At 38.5% G+C, this 21,738-nt stretch overlaps 1 protein-coding gene across 2 annotated transcripts in view; it reads right to left on the reverse strand.

Annotated features, from left to right (window-relative positions):
• Nucleotides 1-895: 895 nt before the first annotated feature.
• MRPL48 (mitochondrial ribosomal protein L48) overlaps nt 896-21,738 on the reverse strand; it is a 57,310-nt gene continuing 36,467 nt past the window's right edge. Inside the window, exons 5-8 of one of the 2 annotated variants that reach the window (XM_081279312.1) lie at nt 19,571-19,740; nt 5,251-5,353; nt 2,888-2,977; nt 896-1,200 (exon numbers count right to left, since the gene is read on the reverse strand). In XM_081279312.1, coding sequence (XP_081135438.1) covers nt 1,126-1,200; nt 2,888-2,977; nt 5,251-5,353; nt 19,571-19,740 — 438 coding nt within the window. In that variant the 3' untranslated portion in view covers nt 896-1,125. The remainder of the gene's footprint in view (nt 1,201-2,887; nt 2,978-5,250; nt 5,354-19,570; nt 19,741-21,738) is intronic. The other variant, XM_081279313.1, reaches the window with a different exon arrangement.

Here is a 21,738-nt window from a genome sequence, read left to right on the forward strand (position 1 = left end):
CTGACCCTTGATCGAGATCAACTTCCAATGCTTTGCATAATCTCATTCCAGGCACACTTATCAGTTATGTAACCTTTACCTGAATACTTATGTCAAGTCACTCACTAACCCACAAAGCAATTTATTTTGTGTATGAACAGACCTCAGTTCCATATGGAGAATTTTTCCATATACAAAGCCAAAATCTCCCTTCCCATGACTTGTACCCATAGAGTATGCCCTAAAAAAATGTAATGATTTAGATATGGTTTAAATGTGTCTCCCAAGGGTTCATGCGCTGGAATTGTGGTCTTCAGTGTGTGATTTTGAGAGATGATGGGCCCTTGAAGAGGTGATGCCTAGTAGAAGGTGCATAGGTCACTGAGGGCTTTGCCCTGGGAAGGGATTAATATAGTTCTCTTAGGACCCTTTGAAAGTGGGTTGTTATAAAAAGCACAAGACTAGCCCCTCTCCAATTGCCTGTCTTGCCATGTGGTTTCTCCCTTTCTTATGTGCTCCTGAATGATGTCTTTTGCCATGTTGTGACAAAGCAAAGGGGGCTCTCACCAGAGCTGAGCTTATGCTGGTGCCATGCTCTTGAACCTTCAGAACTGTGAGCTATATAAACCTATTTTTTAAAAAATCCCTGCCTCAGGTATTTCATTATAGCAATAGAAAACAGACTAATACAGAGAATATCCTCATGCTATCATCCCTACTTCACTACCGGACTGCATGATAGATTGCTTTAAAGGATGAGTTCACTCTAACTAAGGACATATAGAAGGGATACATGCATCTATGCTAAAGCATCATCAGGCAAAGAGAAAACAGAATCTCTTAGTTAAAAATATGCCACAGGATAGCAGGTTGACATTTCTCCTCTTACCCTCACCTCTCACATACACACACCAGCAACAGCAGTAGCATGTTTTTATTAGAGGATTCCCTGTGTTATCACAAAGATATGTGGTAACAGCTGGCAAGTGCAGCCATGCTACAGAGGAGAGGAAGAACTCTTCCATGTGAGAATGGGTACTTATGAAATCTAAGGGTCTGGGTCTCCTGCTTAACCCTGACCATCTGGAAACTCTTCTCTTTGGCGCTCAATATCACCAGTGCTGGGGCATGAAACAATTGCAATAACTAGTTCAACTTGGCCAACAGTTCTTCCAGTTCTGGCCGAGCTTTGAACCTTCCCTTGAAGTCTTCTTCAGTGTGCTATGGAGTAGAAAAGAAAATAGGTAGTAAGTACTATGGAGTTTTTAGTTATTTTTACATGCGCAACATCCAAAAAAGAGTCATCAGCTAACTCTGCACAGAATGATTCAGATTTAGCCAACTATTATTGACTTGTATTAGGTACCAGGGATTCAAATTTGAATCAAACTTACTCTTTGCCTTCTATGTACTTAGAGTCTGTTGCAAGAAGACATAATAAAAGGAACTAATGTTATAGATACTACAAACATAACAATAGAAGTGTGTGGTGTATATGTGTGTGTGTGTGTTTGTGTTGCTGGGAATTGAACCCAGGGCCTCATACATTCTAGGCAAGCACTCAACTACTAAGCTATATCCCCAGCCTAGAAGCATTTTTTTTAATGTAAAAATTATCCTTTAATAATAGGAAATATCAGCTGGGCACAGGGGGTGGGACACACCTATAATCCCAGCTACTTGGGAGGCCAAGGCAGGAAGATCACAAGTTCAAGGGCAGTCTCAGCAACTTTAGCAAGACCCTATCTCAAAATTTAAAAATAAATACATAAAAAGCACTGGAGATGCAGCTCAGTGGTAAAGCTCCAATGAATTCAATCCCTAGTACTGCAAAAATAAATAAATAAATAGATAGATAAATAAAAATTACAATAACACTCACAGGATTGGAATGTTTTAAGTTAGCATGACCAGCACATTCTCTCTGTGGACTATGTGCAACCTAAATAACAACCAGAAGCTTAACAAGTATAAGACAAGGAGAGCTGGATGAAGCAATGCCACCAGTCTAACATGACCTGATGTGTCTGTATCATTAGAAGAAACATAATGGTGACTGGACTTGAATATCTAGTTTTCAGGTTAAGGTTCCTGATGTTTTGCTGCAAGTTTTCCATGCCCAGTCAAACCTCCTTCTGACTAGCATTCTTTACTAAATATATTCAATCAAGCTACAGTCAAGCCTTGAAGGTCAAGGATACTTCTCTCTAAAGTACATTTTCCTATTTGTTTTCTGATTTATTATACTATACATAATATCATTTTTTGGTGGTGGTGGTACTGAGAATTCAACCGAGGGCCTCAGGCTTAGAAGGTAAATGCTTACCACTGAGCTACAATCCCCAGACCTTATTATTATTTTTATTTTTGAGGCAGGGTCTTGCTAAGTTGCTGAGGCTGGCCTTAAACTTGTGATCCTCTCGCCTTAGCCTCCCAAGTAGTTGGGACTATAGTCATATGCCACTATGCCCTGCTGTATATAATCTTAAACTATGTTCTTTCCACTATACAACTGCCTGAAAAGAGTTAATTTTGAAGTGTAATGGGTTCCCCAGTAACATCAGGATGATGTGATGGAGATCAGTTCCTATGGTCCATAAAGATCATCCCTGATGCCTCAGAAGAGCCAGAGTGATGACCACAGTTCCTTCCACCAGACTGCACTCCTTTCCTGGTTATTATCTGGGCTACATTACCCACATTATCCACATCTGTTGCTTCTAAAGCCACGAAGTTCCCCCCCACCCCCAACCACCTCCTTTTTTCCCACTGCTGGGAATCAAACCAGCACTTTTACATACTAGGCAAACACTCTGCAATTGAACTATATTCCCAGGCCCATATGTTCTTATCTTTATTTTGGGCAAAAGTAGACCACCAGGGGGCCTCTTTCCAAACTAGCACCTACCTCCCTTACTGACAATCTGACTCCTTCAGGAAGATTGCTTTGGAGTATTTCCAAGAAAATCTCTGCAAATGTAGCACTCAAACCGCTGATCTGCAAAATGAAAGAAGACACTTTAAGGAAGGGTGCTAAAAGCCAGGTGATTGGGCACATATGGCCCAGGCTCAAATGCCAGCTCCAGTAGGGTAAAGATGAACACCCAGAGCTAGTTCTGAGCATGGCCCCTGTAAGATCTTTCTTCCCATTTGCCAAGGTGTTTGCTTGTTTGATTGCTGAGATGGCCAATGACAATATCTGTTCCAATAGACAATGGACGTCACAGCTGGACCAAGAAGTTATCAAGTCAACGCTAACTTTCTGATGCAAACCCAGGTTTACCCACACAGACTACTGACTGGTATCAATACTTGTGCCAAGAATCTAGAAGCAAATCAGATGTGCAGTAGGAAGGACTGAAGGGTGCTGTGAGAACCCACAAGAGAAATACCTACCAACTCAGGGAAGGTTAAAGGAAGCTTCAGGGAAGGTGACATCTGGGTGAAGTCTTGGAAAAAAACAGGATTACAACTGGGAGAATTCAATAGTAGTATGGAGAGTTGTTGAGACAAGGAAAACAACATTCTGCAAATGTGGAGACATACAGAGTCAGGGAATGAAAACCAGTTCCTTGGAGCTGAGATTGTGGCTCAGTGGTAGAGCGTTCACCTAGCATGTGCGAGGCCCTGGATTCAATTCTCAGCACCACATAAAATAAATAAATAAAATAAAGATATTGTGTCCAACTACAACTAAAAAATATAAAAAAAAGAAAAGAAAAAGAAAGAAAACCAGTTCCTTAAAGGCTAAAGCAATGAGATATGAAGAGGAAAAGCAGAAGAATCATAAAGTCACCTGAATGCTACAGAGTTCATACTTTATTCTATGAGTCTCAGTGGCAAGTAAGAGCTATCATAAGTATGCTGCAAATAACTTATTCCTGCTAATCTACAAAAGAATTCTAAATGCTTTAATTGTTTTTTTACATTAGCATATTTAGAATTAAGAAGTTGCCCCTTAGCATTCCTTTTATTACTTTGCTGATACTGGTATGTTTCTTCAGTAGCTTAAAAAGAAAAAAAAAAAGGGAGATGCCATAGAATGGAATATTATTTGGCAATAAAAATGAATAAAGTATTGACAAATTACAATATGTATAAACCTTTGAAACACTATGCCAAATGAAAGAAGTCAGACACAAAAGGCTGTATATTGTACAATTCTATTTAAATGAAATGCCCAGAAGAGGTAAATCTATAAAGACAGAAAATAGATTCGTGGTTGCAAGGGGCTGGAGGGACCAGGAAAGAGGAGTGACTGCTAATCGATACAGAATTTCTTTTTGGGGTGATTAAAATATTCTAAAATTGATTTAGTGATGGATGTGTAATTCTTTGAATACACTAAGAGCAATTTAATTGTATACTTTAAATGGGTAAATTATATGATATGTCAATTTTATAAAAAGGGAGAGTGATGTTAGAGCTGATAAGCTGTGAATTTTTTTTTAAAGAGAGAGTGAGAGAGGAGAGAGAGAGAGAGAGAGAGAAAATTTTTAATATTTATTTTTAGTTCTCAGCGGACACAACATCTTTGCTGGTATGTGGTGCTGAGGATTGAACCCGGGCCGCATGCATGCCAGGCAAGCGTGCTACCGCTTGAGCCACATCCCCAGCCCAGCTGTGAATTTTTAATAATTCTGGGTACCCTCATGGTGGTGTGGGCTGTCACACATCTGTCTCTGCAGGAAAAAACAAACAAACAAACAGGATAATTGCTAGAGTTAAAAGGAAGCCACCACAAGAGGTTTTAAACAGGAAAATGACATGATCACATTAGTATGAGGGTAAAGTAAATGGTTGGATTTGAAAGTTTTAGGAGGTAAAAGCTAAGAAATTTGTTGAATGAATGGATATCAGAGGACAATGAAGGGTCAAGCATCAGGCTCAAAGGTGGGGAATATTGTAGAAAAAGAAAATTTGTCTTTCTACAATTACTTTTGCATACACTGGGACAGAGAGAGCACTGTGGAACATCTAAGTGGAGAAGTCTGGTAGACAATTGGGTATCAGGTATGAAGCTCAGCCAACAGACCAGATGCAGACATATACATATATATCTGAAGGTTATCAGTGCATTATGATGATTGCTGAGGCCAGGGCAATGAGACTACATAAAAGGAAAGATGGAGGGATCAAGAACTGAACTCTGGCGTACATCATTATTCAAGGGCAGGTAAGAGTAAGAAAAGGACACAACAGAAAGAGAAAAAATGAAAAGAGAATAGAACCAGAGAGGTAAATACATTCAGGTCCTCCTAGATTGCCTACCTGAACCACTCGCTCATGGACAGTAAGGACTGAGTCCAGGAACATTTTGCTGCTTTGGTCTTGCACCTGCAATATCTCCATGGTTTTAGTGGGCATCGCATAACTGTGGGAAGAAGAGTCACTGTTGGGAGCATTCATTTATACCAGCAGCACTAATTCAATCAGGGTTGTCTATGCATACAGCCACCTCTGCATGGAGTAGTTTATAGAATCTAGGGGATGCTTATCTTCGCCCAGAAGCAAAGTAACCAGATATCCTTTACCTCTTCCAGAAGTCCCTAAAGGAACTACACTAATACCTTTCTGCATCCCAAAGTATATTTTAATACAACATTATAATGCTATGGATGAATCCTGGTGATAAATAAGCATTCACTGCCACACACGTATAGCTAATTCTAAAAGAATGAAATCTATCATTAGGTATGCTTTGGAGACTAACCTTGGGTATTTCACTTATCCTGGAGAAAGAAATAAGGCATGAAACCCAATTGTTCTAGAATAGGATTTTTCAACCTGAGCAATACTGATATTCTGGACAGGATAATTCTGTGTTGTGTACCCCCACTCTTCTGACTGGATGTCATTAGTGAACCCCAAATAATGACAAAATTATCTCCACACATTATCTAAATATCCCAGGTACAGAACCACTGTTTTACCTTTGATATAATCATCTTCAGCAGACCTACATGCTGCAGTGAAAAGAACACTGGACTTGCAGTCAAGTGTTGGCCTTGCCATTTATAAGCAATACTTACTTAGGTAAGTCATTCTCCAGATTCTTCAGGTATAAATGCAATTACAACCTGGGCTATATCAATACACAATTGTGAGGAATGGGTGTGGTGATGCAAATAGGACTGACAGAACAGGTTATGCAATAATATTGTATTAGTGGTGTTTTCATCTGATCAAAAAAAGTTGATCAAATCAATGACAAATAAAATAATAATAATGATAGTAGGAATCCTGGTTTTTCATGCCTCACAAAGTTTCATCACTTAACAGCAAGGGGCATGGCCCTCTGTAGATAGACCTGCAATGATTTAATAAGATTAAATAAGTAATTTGCTTGGCATACCACATCCATATTCTTTGCCCACATAAACAGTCAGCAAGTGCTGGGTATTGCAACCCCTATCAAGTAGCTTCTCTAAATAACATCCCCTCCCACTTTTCAATACAATTCTGATCTCCTCTTCTCATGATTCAAATATAGTAATTACTCCTGATATGAAAAAATAGGGATACAATCATAGACTACTTATGCTTATAGAAGACCAATAAAATAATTATGTGGAAGCTTTCAGAAAGTTTTTTTTTTTTAAGTACTCTAAAATGCTATTTTTCCTTTATGGCATTCTGCAGACAGGGCTGACTCAGGGCTACAGGTGTAGCTCAGTGACAGAGGGTATGCCTAGCATAGGAGAGGCCCGGGTTTGATACCCAGCATACACACACATATAAAAAAAAAAAAAATTAAAAAATCAGATTGACTAAAGCAGGTGTTATCTATTCTTGTCATTAATCATGGGTTTCATTCTTCAATACTTAACGTAAGATTTCCTTGATTTTTTATTTATTTGATTCAAATGTTTAATTTACTAAGTCTGTTCTGTCCTAGACACTCTGGGGCAAATGCAATCTATGTTTTCAAGGAGCTCACTGAGCATTTCAGAGAGACAGATAAGCACATACATTGGCACTGTAGAAAGACAGAGGCTGTCACAGTATGTGAACAGTGTAGGGACAAAAGGCGGAGAAGTGGGGCTTGTGCAAGGCTTTATCAAGGTGTAAGGAAGGAGCACAGGTGCTTCTGGAGGGCATTCCAAGAAGGTACTGGCAGTATCTACAAAGGCAAAGGACAGGAGAGGCCCTCAAAGAGAGTCAATAGAAAACCAGACATACTTTGATAAAGAAATACTGGGAACTCTGGACATTTCAAAGTAGAACAGACTGTAAGTAAACAGAGTACAGGTAATTTTTCTTCAGGATCTATATATTTCCATACTCTCCACTTTTTCTGCAATAAACTTATTTGGATGATCAGAGAGTAAAAACAGAAGGGAAGAAATGAAATAACAGAATTTTAAGAGTCAACCCAACATGACAAAACCATGCTACCTTTGGGAAATATTACCCAAGAGGGACTCAGGGAACCTACTGGACTGCTGGGCACTCAAAATCTGTGCATTTTATATATAAATCATACTTACATAACAATTTTGAAAAACATAAGTGGATTTTAAAAAAAATAAAAGAGGGCTGGGGATGTGGCTCAAGCGGTAGCGCGCTCGCCTGGCATGCGTGCGACCCGGGTTCGATCCTCAGCACCACATACCAACAAAAGATGTTGTGTCTGCCGAGAACTAAAAAAAAAAATAAATATTGAAAATTCTCTCTCTCCCCTCTCTCACTCTCTTTAAAAAAAATAATAAAATAAAATAAAAGAGGAAAGAGTAGCGTCACAATGAGTGATGCTGAGGGATGCTTCATTCACCACGGGGCACTGGGCTGGTCAGCTTCAGGCATGGAAGCTGCTCCCAAGTGAGAGAGATTTCCATTTCTCCAGGCTGCCCCCAGGAAGGGATGCAGGCCAATTAAGAGGCCCACAGGAGAGGCTCTTCCTCTCGCCTCCATGAGTTGCAGCTGTCACAGGAAGACCATGGATAGAACAAAATCCAGCACACTGCTCACTCACTCTTTAGCCCCATCCCAACTCAAGGTCATAGCTATCATCCCCACCACCACCACTCTCAGCTCCAGAGGAAAAAAAATGAACCCAAATGAAGTGAAAATCAGAAGAAAACAGTCTCATCTCTGAAAACCTGAGCAGTGAGAATGACTAACAATACAATAGGCTGAAAATCTCAATCAATCAGAGGAGTTGTTAAGAACAAACAGTTCTTTATGTTCCAAGCCATTTGGGGCAAAGACAGGAAAGAGGCAAAAAGAGGCGTATCAGTCATTCTACTGTTCTAGGAAATGTCTATGCCAGTTAGAACTCAATCCAAATCAGTAAGTATTTATTCAGTGCCTAAGTGTGTCAGGTACCAGACTAGTTCTTAGGGTTAGGCCAGTAATAAAGATAGAAGCAGTCTTTGCCTTACAGAGCTCAGAGTCTAATAGGAAAGACCAATCATAGTCAAACAATTACAAGGTTAGAGAATGCATGTTATGAAAGGGTAGTTATATACCCTTTATTTCTCCTAAACATATAACAGTGAAGACCTAACTTAATGAGCTTCCCTGAAGAAATACTATTCAAGATGATGCCTAGGAAAAATGTAGAGATGAAGGGTTATAAAACATATTCAAAGGCCCTGAAGTAGAAATCAACAAAAATCAAGACAGTAACTGGAGGCAGAGAGAAAAGGGAAGAGAAAAGTAAGGTAAGGTAAGGGGGCAAACCCAGGCCATGGAGCACTAGCAAGCCAGGGGAGGAACATTTATTTTGATACTAAAGGAGTGGGAAGCCATGAAGTGGGAAGGGAGTGGGAAGCATTTTAAGTAGGAGAGACATTATCACATTTCCATTCTAGAAAGATTACCCCAAATGCTTTGTGGAAAATTTGTTAGAAGAATTGAGTACTATGGGGAGAATGGGGAAGTGGGTTCAAATCCAGACTTTACCACTAATTAGGTATAGGGGGACAATGGACAAGCTTTAATAATAATAATATTAGTAGTCAAGAGTTGCTGGGCAGGGGCTGGGGATGTGGCTCAAGCGGTAGCGCGCTCGCCTGGCATGCGTGCGGCCCGAGTTCAATCCTCAGCACCACATACAAACAAAGATGTTGTGTCCGCCGAGAACTAAAAAATAAATATTAAAAAAATTCTCTCTCTCTCTCTCTCACTCACTCTCTCTTTAAAAAAAAAAAAAAAAAAGAGTTGCTGGGCATAGCCGGGAGCGGTGACACATGCCTGTAATCCCAGTGGCTCGGGAGGCTAAAGCAGGGTAGTGAGTTCAAAGCCAACCTCAGCAACAGGGAGGCACCAAGAAACTCAGCGAGATCCTGTATCTAAATAAAAATACAAAAAAGGATGGGGATGTGGCTCAGTGGTTGAGTGTCCCTGAGTTCAATCCCCGGTACACCCCCCCCCCCGAAAAAAAAGAGTTGCTGGGCATAGTTCTAAGCACTTTAAATATGCTAGTTCCCCCATACTCAGTAGGCTGAGGCAGGACAATTGCAAGTTCAAGGCCATCTGGGTAACTTAGCAAGACTCTGGAGATATAGTTAAATGATATAATATCTCTGACTTCAATCCCTAGTGCTGCAAATAAATAAAAAATAAACAAATATTTAAATAAATGAATGAACAAACTGTTTCCCTTAATTTTCATTATATCCTTTTTTAAAATATTTATTTTTTAGTTGTAGTTGGACACATTATCTTTATTTTGTTTATTTATTTTTACGTGTGTTGAGAATTGAACCCAGGGCCTGGCATATGCTAGGTGAGAGAGCTACAGCTGAGCCACAACCCAGCCCTTCATTATATCCTTTTTAAGTAGGCTCTTTTATTTAACCAGATGAGGAAATTAAGGCAAAAAGAGGTTAAATAAACTGCCAATGTCACCCAGTAAGAATGCAGTAGAATAAGAATAAAACCCAGGCAGGTTGGCTCCAGAATTGATGCTTTGATAAAGTAGGTACAAGGTGCTTGTTTGAATTAAGTAAGACAATAAAAATATTTAGTCTTTTCAAGTGTCTGGATGATATTAGTGCTCATATTCAACATATGTTACTGCCTTCCTGCCTTCTACTCAAATGCAGGCAGGGCTTCTCATAGATGTGTTTTTATTTATTTATTTTTTAAGAGATGGGATCTTGCAATGTTGCCCAGACTGGCCTTAAATACTGGGCTCAACCTCTCCAGTAGCTGTCATCCTAGTGTGGATTAGTTCCCTGAAATATTTTTATTTATTTTTTAATTATAAGTGGACATGTGTCCGCCAAGCACTCTACCACTGAGGTAGAGCCGCAACCTCAGCTGAGTTTTTAAAGGTAACATCTTTTTTTTTATTTATTTTTTATTTTTTTAATACTGGAGGTTGAACTTGGGCACTCAACCACTGAGCCACATCCTAACCCTATTCTGTATTTTGTATTTTATTTAGAGACAGGGTCTCACTGAGTCGCTTAGCATCTTGCTTTTGCTGAGATTGGCTTTAAATTCTCAATCCTCCTGCCTCAGCCTCCCAAGCCACTGTGATTACAGGCATGAGCCACCACACCAGCTTAAAGGCAACATTCTTAAAAAGAGTCCTGATAATTTAAAACAATATTTCAGGGAACTCGGGGCTGGGGTTGTGGCTCAGAGGTACAGTGCTTGCCTAGAATGAGTGAGGCACTAGGTTCAATCTTCAGCACCACATAAAAATAAAATAGAGATATTGTGTCCACTTATAATAAAAAATAAATATTTTAAAAAAACAATATTTCAGGGAACTAATCCACTCTAGGCATGACAGTAACATACTATGAATAACACTTCATGCTTCTTTGCCACCACCACCTCTGAGTAGCTACCCCTAATCCTTGTCAGTTGAAAAAACCCTTCATTAATTATGAATAACAATACATTATTTAGAGTGTTTACAATGTGTCAGTATCTGTGCCAAGTACTGTAGTGTACTATCCTATTGAACTTTCAGAACTCAAAGAAACAGAAAAATTATCATCCTCAATATATAGATAAGGAAACTGAGGTTCAGAATTTCTCAAAGTCATTTTACTAATAAGTGGTAGAGCTAGAATTTGAAGGCAGACAGTTTAGTTCTAGACCTTGTTATTCCAACCATGGCCCATAGACAAGCTGCCAGTGAGCAAACTGTCATCAGTCCACAACAAGAAGTACCAGCCACTAAACACATGTTAATTCAGGTATATTTTAAAATTTATTTTATTTTATTTTTTTGTGGTGCTGGGGATTGAACCCAGGGCCTTATGCATGTAGGCAAGCATTCTGGGCTATATCCCCAGCCCTCAGGCATTTTTTTTTTAAACAGCAAGTCTTTCTTGATGAAGGAAGCAAAGTATTAATATACATTTTGGCATAAACTCCTCAGATCTTCTTGAAGTGGAATTTTGAGAATCATCATTCTAAATTACTATGCTACTCTTCTACTTTGACTGACAATACACTTTATCTTCCATGTACAACCTGCCATATTATAAATATTTCTCGTTGTGTACGTATGCATGTATGTGTGCATTGTGTGAAATCACCCTAGTATCCATCCCTCCAGTGAGAATGTCTAGTGTAGTACCCACCAGGTAGCAAGATTTTTAAAGTAATTAAATCAATCATTTCAATTAATTAAAAGCACTTTCATTAAACTTTAGGAAATGTATACCCCACAGCTGGACAGTGTAGAAGTCATATGCAAAAGTCTGAATGACTCCCACGTGGCAGTCCTTGTACTAAGTGCTGAAGAAACAAAGAACACAATCCCCATCTGGAAGGAATGCACAGTCAGAGAGAAGGGGAACTGACACTTGAACAGATCATTAGAGCCCAGAGCTCTGAGTGACATGACAGAGGTACATGTCAAGTGCTGAAAGAGCAGCCAGCCCTCTGGGGCATCAGAAAGAGATAAAGTACATTTTTAGGCTTACGAGTATTGAAGTACTGTCAGCTGTGAGAGCTAAAGTCACAGCATATTATCAAATCTTCTGAAGAGCACTTTTTGCACTTGCACTCTAAGTTATAAAGGTTTTAAAAGTTCAAATTGGGCTTAAAGACGTAAAATAAGACCCTATATAATTAAAAATATGAAGTCAAGTAGACTCCCATAAATCCAAACAACTTAAGTGGTTCTGTGAATTTTGGCCTTTTCAAATCTCTGGTTTACCCGTCTATAAAATAGGAATATACTAATATTTTAGGTATAAGAAAGTGTAATTTTTGCATATAATTTTTACACATACCATGCAGTGTACTACCTTTCCAGATTGGCAAACTAGATAAACTATTATTTATTAAACATTTTTTAAAAATCAACTCACTATTTTTTAAATATTTTTTTAGTTGTAAAGGGACACGATATCTTTATTTTTTATTTATTTGTTTTTATGTGGTGCTGAAGATCGAACTCAGGGCCTCATGTGTGCAAGGAAAGTGCTCTACCACTGAGCCACAACTCAGCCCAAATCAACTCACTTTTTTTTTATTTAATTTTTTTTTTGTTTTCAGTGGACCCAACATCTCTTTATTTTTATTATTTTTATGTGGTGCTGAGGATCGAACCCAGCGCCCCGCACATACCAGGCGAGTGCGTTACCACTTGAGCCACGTTCCCAGCCCCTCAACTCACTTTTTTAATAAGAAACTTGAGAAGTAAAACAACTTGGAACTTTATGTATTCTTGATGAGAAAGTAAAATGGTATAGCCACTTTGGAAAAGTTTGGAGTTTCTAAGAAATGCAAACATATACTACATTTGCCCCAGCAATCCACTTCCAGAGAAATTACTTCATTCATAATTACAAAAACTGGAAACAACACAAATATCCTTCATTTAGTGGATGGATAATTTGCGGTACATTTTTCAGTGAAAAGCTACTCAGCAACACAAAGGAACAAATACTTAACACAGGCAATGACATAAATGAATCTCAAATACATTATGCTAGGTGAAATAAGCCAGACTCAAAAGGAAAAATGATGTATTTTTCCATTTACATGACATTCTGGAAAAGCAAAACTATAGGGATAGAAAGTAGATAGTAGTTAGCCAAGACTAAGGGCAGAAAAGGGATTGACTACAGAGGCAGGAAGGAACTTCTTGGGGTGATAGAACTTTCATCATATTTTATATTTATTATCATATATTTCATATTCATAATCTTGACTGTGATGGTATTTATTGTGTACATTCGTCAAAGATGATAGAACTACTTACTAAAACACTGAATTTTACTGAATGTAAATTATACCTCATTAAGCCTGACTTTATATTATGACTATAAATGGAAATCAGCTGCTATAAATTGAAGGTTAGTTAAAAATAAATACACAGGGCAGGGGATATAGCTCAGTTGGTAGAGTTCTTGCCTCACATGCACAAGGCCCTGGGTTCAATCCCCAGCACCACCAAGAATAAATACAACAAAAACAAAATAAAGTTGTGAAATTCTAGCTAGATACTAGTGCTTGCCAAAAGATTCCAAGCCTGAAGTCCCATGAGTTACAAAGATTTTGAAGGGCTAGATCACTGTTCAGGACATACCCCCAAACACTCTGGGAATTTCTCCTTGATACAATTAGATTGAATGAGAATTAAAAAGGGAAGAAATTTCTAACCATGTTATTTAATGTTATTTGAGGCAAACCACAGTACATCCTATACCGTTTGAAACACTGAGATAAGATATGTAAAGTCCCTGGCCTGAAGGAAAGAGTAAATATTAGTTCTCTCCTACAGTTTCTTAGGAAATCCAAAGCATACATGAAAAGAAGAACTGGCAAAGAGTACCTAAATAAATGGAGAAAAATACCACACTAAGATTTCAATTCTCCCCAAATTGATTTAAAGATCAAGGACAATCCTAACAAAATTCCATCAGGCAGTTAGTAGAATGAATTGGACATTACATTTCTATGTTCATATATGAATACATGACCAATGTAATTCCATATCATGTACAACCAGAGAATGAGAAGTTGTACTCCATATGTATAATATGTAAAAATATATTCTACTGGAAGGTATAACTAAAAAGAACAATTTAAAAAATTCTATCAGGATCTTTTTCTCTAGAAATCAACAAGTTAATTCTAATTTTAATTATTTATTTATTTATTTTGGTACTGAAGATTGAACCCAGGGATGCTTAACCATCGAGGCAAGTCTCCAACCCTTTTTTTTGTGTTTGTGTGGGGGTTATGGGGATTGAACTCAGGGGCACTCAACTACTGAACTACATCCCCAGCCCTATTTTGTATTTTATTTAGAGACAGGGTCTCAGTGAGTTGCTTGGCACCTAGCCATTGATGAGGCTGGCTCTGAACTCACTATCCTCCTGCCTCAGCCTCCTGAGCTGCTGGGATTACAGGTGTGTGCCACCATATCGGCTCCAATCCTTTTTATTTTTTATTTTGAGACAGGGTCTTGCTAAATTGCTTAGGGCCTCACTAAATTGCTGAGGGTGGCTTTGAACTTGTGATACTCCTGTCTCAGACTCCCAAGCCACTGGATTCTTCTATGGAAAATTAAAGGACCTGGAATAACCAAAATAATTTTGAAAAAGAACAAGGAGTTTCAGTAATCAAGCCAGAATAATCAAAACAGTGTATTAGTGTAAGCATTGATGTATAGAGCAATGTAACAAAGATGTATAAAGCATGTCCAGAAATAAACCTGTACACATATGGTCGATTGGCTGCTAAGAAAGGTGCTAAGATAATTCACTGGAGAAATCTTTTTTAAAAAAAATTTTTACTTATTTATTTTTTTCAGTTGTAGATGGACACAATACCTTTATTTTATTTGTTTTTATTTTTATGTGGTGCCAGGGATCAAACCCAGTGCCTCACGCATGCTAGGCAAACGCTCTACTACTGAGCCACAACACCGGCCTGGAGAAATCTTAATTTAAAAAAAGAAAAGAAGCAAGTGTAGTGGTGTATGTCTATAATCCCAGAGATTCCGGAGGCTGAGGCAGGAGGATTTCAAATTTGAGGCTAGCCTGGGCAACTCAGCAAGACCCTAAGCAACTTGGTAAGACCCTGTCTCAAAATAAAAAATAAAAAGGAATAGGGGTGTGGTTCAGTGATAAAACACCTATAAATTCAATCCCCAGTACCACCCCCCAAAAAAGAAAAAAAATATTTTCAACAAAAGGTGTGAGAACAAGTAGATAACCATATGAAAGAAGAAAAAAGAAGAAGAGAAGGAAGAGAGGAAGGGGGAGGAGGAGGAGACAGACGTAATCTCACACTATATACAAAGGTAATTCAAATGGATCAGAACTAACTGTAAAACTTAAAACAACAGAACTTCTGATCCAGGCATGGTGGTAGGATAGGTCTGTAAGTCCAGCTATTCGGAGGCTTAGGTAGGAAGATTGCAAGTGCCAGACCAGTTTGGGCAATTTAGCAAGACCCTCTCAAAATAAAATATGAAATGAAATTGGGGCATGGTGGCACAGACCTGTAATTCCAGCAATTTGGGAGGCTGAAGCAGGAGGATTGGAAGCTCAAGGCCAGCCTCAGCAATTTAAGAGGGACCCTTAGCTTTTTAGCAAGACCCTGTCTCAAAACAAAACAAAAATAGGACTGTGAACGTAGCTCAGTGTTAATGCATTCTTAGTTCAATCCCCAGTACTAAAAACAAACAAACAAACAAATAAACAAAAAACCCAAAATGGGCTGGGGATATGGTTCAGGGATAGAGTTCTTGCCTAGAATGTGGAAGGTTCTGGCTTCAATTCCTAGAGCCACATTTACACACACACACACACATACACACACACTTTTAAAAAGAGAACAATATAAATTAAAAAAGGAAACTATCATTTTTTTGTAGTTGTTATTTTGATACTGGGGATTGAACACTGGGATTATAACCATGGGATACCATGCCCAGCTAAGAAACTGGTATCTAAATAGATAAGGAATTTTCATAACTCAATAACAAAAAATGTCATTTTTAATAAGAACAAAAGGTCTGAAAAGATATGCCACCATAGAAAATATACAGATATCAAATAAGGACATAAAAAGATATTCAACATCATTAGGGAAATGCAAATTAAAACCACTATGAGATACCACTACATACCTACAGGGTTTCCTTAAATTGCTGATACTGGCCTTGAACTTATGATCACCTTGCCTCAGCCTCTTAAGTCTCTGGGAATACGGTATGCAACACTGTACCCAGCTTAAGGGACTTTTTAAAAAACTGGCAATATCAAGAGCTGACCAGGATGAAGAGTTACTGGAACTCTTAAATTGCTAGTGGAAATACAAAATAGTGAAGCCATTTGTTAGTTCCCTATAAAGTTAAACAATCCAAAAATCACATTCTTAGCTACATAGCCAAGAAAAAAGAAGACATATGGTCCTTGGAATTTTATATGAGAAGGCTTATTTTGGCTTTATTCATAATCACCATTCCAACTTATTGGTGATTCCTCAAGGAAGTAAGCCAAGTGTCCAAATGTACATCAACAGACAAATGGATATGACAGTCTAACCATTTAATAGAATATTACTCAGCAATAAAATACTTGTAAAAATTTGTATACCTATGAGCCAGGTGCAGTGGTGCATGCCTGAGGCAGAAAGGATTGCAAGTTCAAAGCCAGCCTCAGCAATTTAGCAAGGCCCTAAGCAACTCAGTGAGACCCTGTCTCTAAATAAAATCCAAAAAAGGGATGGGGATGTGGCTCAATGGTTAAGTACCCTGAGTTCAATGCCAGGTACCCCGCCTCAAAAAAATGTGATACTTACATTCATAGCAGCATTATTTACAACAGCTAAAACAGGGAAGTAAGCCAAGTGTCCATCAACAGATAAATAGATAAGCAAATCGTGAAATATACATACAGTGGAATATTATCCAGCCCTAAGAAGGAAAGAAATTCTGACATATGCAACAACATGGATGAACTCTAAGGACATTACACTAAGTGAAATAAGACAGTTACAAAAAGACAAATACTGTATGATTCCACTTATATGAGGTAAACAGTCAAAACACAGAGACAGAAAAATAGTATAGTAGTTGCCAGGGGCTGGGGGAAAAGGGGAAAGGAAAATTGTTATTTAATGAGTATAGAGAGAGTCTTCGTTTTACAAAATAAAAAAGGTTATGGAGATGGTTGGTGGTGATGGTTCATATCATTTTTTGGTACTGGGTACTGAACTCAGAGGTGCTTAACAACTGAGCCACGTCCCCAGCCCATTTTATTCTTGACTTTGAGGCAGGGTCTCACTAAGTTGCTTAAGGCCTCACTAAGTTTAAAGCTTTAAACTTTCAATCCTCCTACCTCAGCCTCCTGAGTTGCTGGGGTTACAGGCATGTGCCACTATGCTGGGCAATGAACTGTACATTTAAAATCAGTTAAGAGGTTAGGTGGTAGAGCAATTGCCTAGCATGCATCAAGCCCTGGGTTCAATCCCCAACACTGCAAAAATAAAAATTGAAAAGTTAAGATGGAGCAAGGTGTGGGTGGCACATACCTATAATCCCAGTGATTCAGAAGGCTAAGACAGGAGGGAAAGGTTATGGAAAATAATATTCCCACACGACAGCCCCCTGGGAAAAACGGAGGGACAGTGTGGCTCAGGAGGAGGGAGGGAATTAGCCAAACATTAAACCTCTCCCAGAACCTCCTTTCCCAGTAACAATGGGACCCAAAGGAAAAAGCAAACTTTCATCCCTTCCTGGGTTCATCCCCAGCGTCTCCACAAAAAGCAAACATTCATCCCTTCGCAACCACAGTGGGTGTCCTGAAGAGAGGAGGTAGATACAGAAATGCTGGGCCCTGGACTTTTACCCTTTCCCATTGCCAATGAGTCCTAGAAGGAGAAAAGCAAATAGTGAAGCTCTAGCTAACAATGGGTCTCAGAGGAAGGAAGATAAGCAATGAAAACCCAGTTCTGAGCTATTCCCAGTGACAAACTTTTTACAACTGCCTTCCTGAGTTAAAATTTTAACCTGCACAACTAGGTTGGAACAGCACCTCTGTAGTCTTCAATGATTAATTCACCCTTATTGTAAACTATAAAACTCAAGACTTCTTCTGTAACCCTGGGGCCATTCCGAACCCAGAAAATGAGCCCTCCCAAGCCTGACTGATTGACTTCACTGTAGAATAAAGGAGAGCTTGCTAATCCATTTGAGGTTTGCTTCCATCCCGGTCATTTGTGTTTTCATTATAGTACTGAAGTTGTGTTGGTTATTTTTGCTTACAGGGAGGATCACAAATTTGAGGTCAGTTTTGGCAATTTAGCAAGATCCTGTCTCAGAATAAAAACTAAAATGGGCTGTGGATGTAGCCCAGTGGTAAAGTGACCCTGGTTTAATCCTCAGTATGCAAAAAAAAAAGTTATAATGATAAACTTTATATGTATTACCACAATTAAAACAATAAAAACTTAATCCAAGCTACTTGGGAGGCTGAAGAAAGAGGATTATAAATTTGAGGCCAGCCTCAGAAACTCAGCAAGACTATCTCAAAATAAAAAATAAAAAGGACTAGAGATGTAACTTAGTGGTAAAGCATCCCTAGGTTCAATCTCCAGTACCTCAAAAAATAAAAATAAATTAAAACTTGACACAGAGACAGAAAAATAGTATAGTAGTTGCCAGGAGCTGGGGGAAAAGGGGAAAGGAAAATTGAATAACCATGAATAAATCCCAAACACATCATGCTAAGTCAGAGGCCAGAGAAATAGCTACATACTGTGTGATCCCATTTACATGATATTCTGAAAAAGTTAAAACAACAGGGACAGAAAATCAATCATTGGTTGCCAGGGAACTGAGTAGGGCAGGGGAAGGAGACTGACTGACTATACCAGAGGACATGGAAAATTCTATGCTAATGGAATATAAATTTTGATTGTGGCAAACTATATATCTAAAAAAAAGGTGAATTTTTCTGGGCACAGTGGTGCATACTCGTAATCCTAGTGGCTTGGGAGGCTGAGGCAGGAGGATCGTGAGTTCAAAGCCAGCCTCAACAAAAGCGAGGTGCTAATAAGCAACTTAGTGAGACCCTGTCTCTAAATAAAATACAAAATAGGGTTGGGGATGTGGCTCAGTGGTTGAGTGCCCCTGAATTCAATCCTCAGTACCAAAAAAAAAAAAGTGGGGGGGATTATACTACATGTAAATTATTCCTCAAAAAACGTGATTTAATGAAAAAGATAGAGGGTTGGGGATGTGGCTCAAGCAGTAGCGCGCTCGCCTGGCGTGCGTGCGGCCCGGGTTCGATCCTCAGCACCACATACAAACAAAGATGTTGTGTCCGCCGAGAACTAAAAAATAAAAATATTAAAATTCTCTCTCTCTCTCTCTTTAAAAAAAATGAAAAAGATAGAGCATGCTACATCAAAAACATCCACCCAGGGGCTGGGGATGTGGCTCAAGCGGTAGCACGCTCACCTGGCACGCGTGCGGCCCGGGTTCAATCCTCAGTACCACATACCAACAAAAGATGTTGTGTCCGCTGAGAACTAAAAAATAAATATTAAAAATTCTCTCTCTCTCTCTCTCTCTCTCTCTCTCTCTCCTCTCTCACTATCTCTTTAAAAAAAAAAAAAAAAAAAACCATCCACCCAAAGGCTCCTTTCATACCTTTCCTCGACTTTGATGAAGAGATGGTTGCAGAGGTTATGAACATACTGGGCATAATTCTCTGCCAGGGCCATGTCGTATGCAGTTAAATGAATGTTTAAAACCCCATATTCAGAATCTGTCCCCAAATTAATGGGTCTCACTTCCACTTTTCCTTTCTTCTTCTTGGACTGAACAGAAAACAAAAAGAGAAAGAAAATAAATCAAAGTATTGTACAAGAAATTCCAATCATACCATTTGGATCTTTTTAAAAAATTCAATCATTCAAATAAAATTGTTCATCATTTTTCTCTCAGATTACCCTACTACAAGCTGAAGTTCTCTTGGGAAGGAATGGGTGGCTTCCCTTAACAGTTTGGGTAACAACATCAGGAGAGAGAAAATTACTGGCATTATTTTAACAAGAATACATGTGACTGTCTTCTGCCATTACCTTGTTTTGAGACTCTCTTCCCATTTCTAATTCTGTTTCTCAATTTGTAAATTGATGTATTTATATCAGATTTGTACTGGGGATTAACACAGAGCCTTATACATGCTAAGCATGCACTCTACCACTGAGCTACACCTCTAGTCTAGATTAAAAGATTCAGAATCTAGACTTCATATATGAATTAAGAGGTATATGAATTGAGCCGCAAAATATATATGCAAAATTTTACATGTACATTTTTCTGAGAAGAGAATCCTTAGCATTCATCAAAATCTTGAAGACGTCAACAGCAGGGAGTCCCAGCATTCATTCTCTTGCAGACCTCCTAGTTCTTAGATTCCACAACTGTCTATACATCCTTCTTGCTGAGAACTGAGAGGTAGAATAATTATTTTAGTTCTACCTTTATCCTTCATATAAAGTATTGCCTAAGTACATATCAACTTGTGCAGATTGTTTTTGTTTTTTTTTTAAAGAAAGAGTGGGAGGGAGGGAGGGAGGGAGAGAGAAAGAGAGAGAGAGAGAAAGAGAGAATTTTTTAGTATTTATTTTTTAGTTCTCGGCAGACACAACATCTTTGTTTGTATGTGGTGCTGAGGATCCAACCCGGGCCGCACGCATGTCAGGCGAGCGCGCTACCGCTTGAGCCACATCCCCAGCCCGTGCAGATTGTTTTAAAAAGTTAGAATGAGGCCTGGGAAAAGATCTTTACCACACCATAGATCAGGATAAAGAATGCTTCTTAACTGAAAATAATCTAACCTAAATGTGCATCAAAAGAGACTTGTTAAATAAATTAATGCAGCTATAAGAAGAAATAAGAAACTTTTCTGTGCCTGTAGCACTGGGGACTGAACCCAGGGCCTCAGGTACGGTAAGCAAGCATTCTACCACTAATCTGCATCCCCAGCTCCTTTTTTGAAATTGTTATTTTGAGGCAGAGTTTCACTACATTGACATCCTCTTGCCTCAACATCCAGATAGCTGGGATTATAAAGATGTGCCACATGCCTGGCAGGAATTTTTTTATATAATAATATAGAAAGACCTTTAAAATAAATTAAATGATAAAAATCACACTGTAGAACAGTGTGTTCAAAATATTGCCACACATATAATGTGGGTGGGAGAAAACAGATATATGTATTTGCGTGTGTGTGTATAATTACATATACACTTGTTTGCTTCTATATCCAAAAATTATCTCTAGGGATGTTCAAAAATAATTATATTACTGGCTTCCTGTGAGGGGACTGGGTGGCCAGGCTATAGTGGGAAAAAGAAGCCTTTTTAACTGCTTTTCTTCTATATTTAAAAATTGGGGGCTTGGGATTACTTCCCTAGCATGCACAAAGCCTTGTATTTGATCCAAGCCATTGAAAAAGAACAACAACAAAAAAAAATCTACTACATTTTGGAAGATATTATTGCAACATAACATTTGTACCCCAAAATGCATAAATAAGTATACAGCTTAATAAATTTTTACAAAGTGAAAATATCTGTGTGATCAGTATTCTAGACAATAAACAGATCTTTTCTGGTACTCCAAAAGGTCTCCTCCTTTTCCCAAATTGGTAATCATTCTTCTATTTATATAACCATATGGTTATTTTACCTAATTTTGAATTTCATGAAAACGAAATGGTATGCTGCATTCTCTTTTATGTCTGGCTTCTCTCATTATGTTTGTAAATTTTGTCATGCATTATATTAAACAATAATGGTCTTTCC

Source organism: Spermophilus citellus, assembly GCF_964194105.1.
Source record: "Spermophilus citellus genome assembly, chromosome: 2".
In the NCBI taxonomy this organism is placed as follows: Eukaryota; Metazoa; Chordata; class Mammalia; order Rodentia; family Sciuridae; genus Spermophilus; species Spermophilus citellus.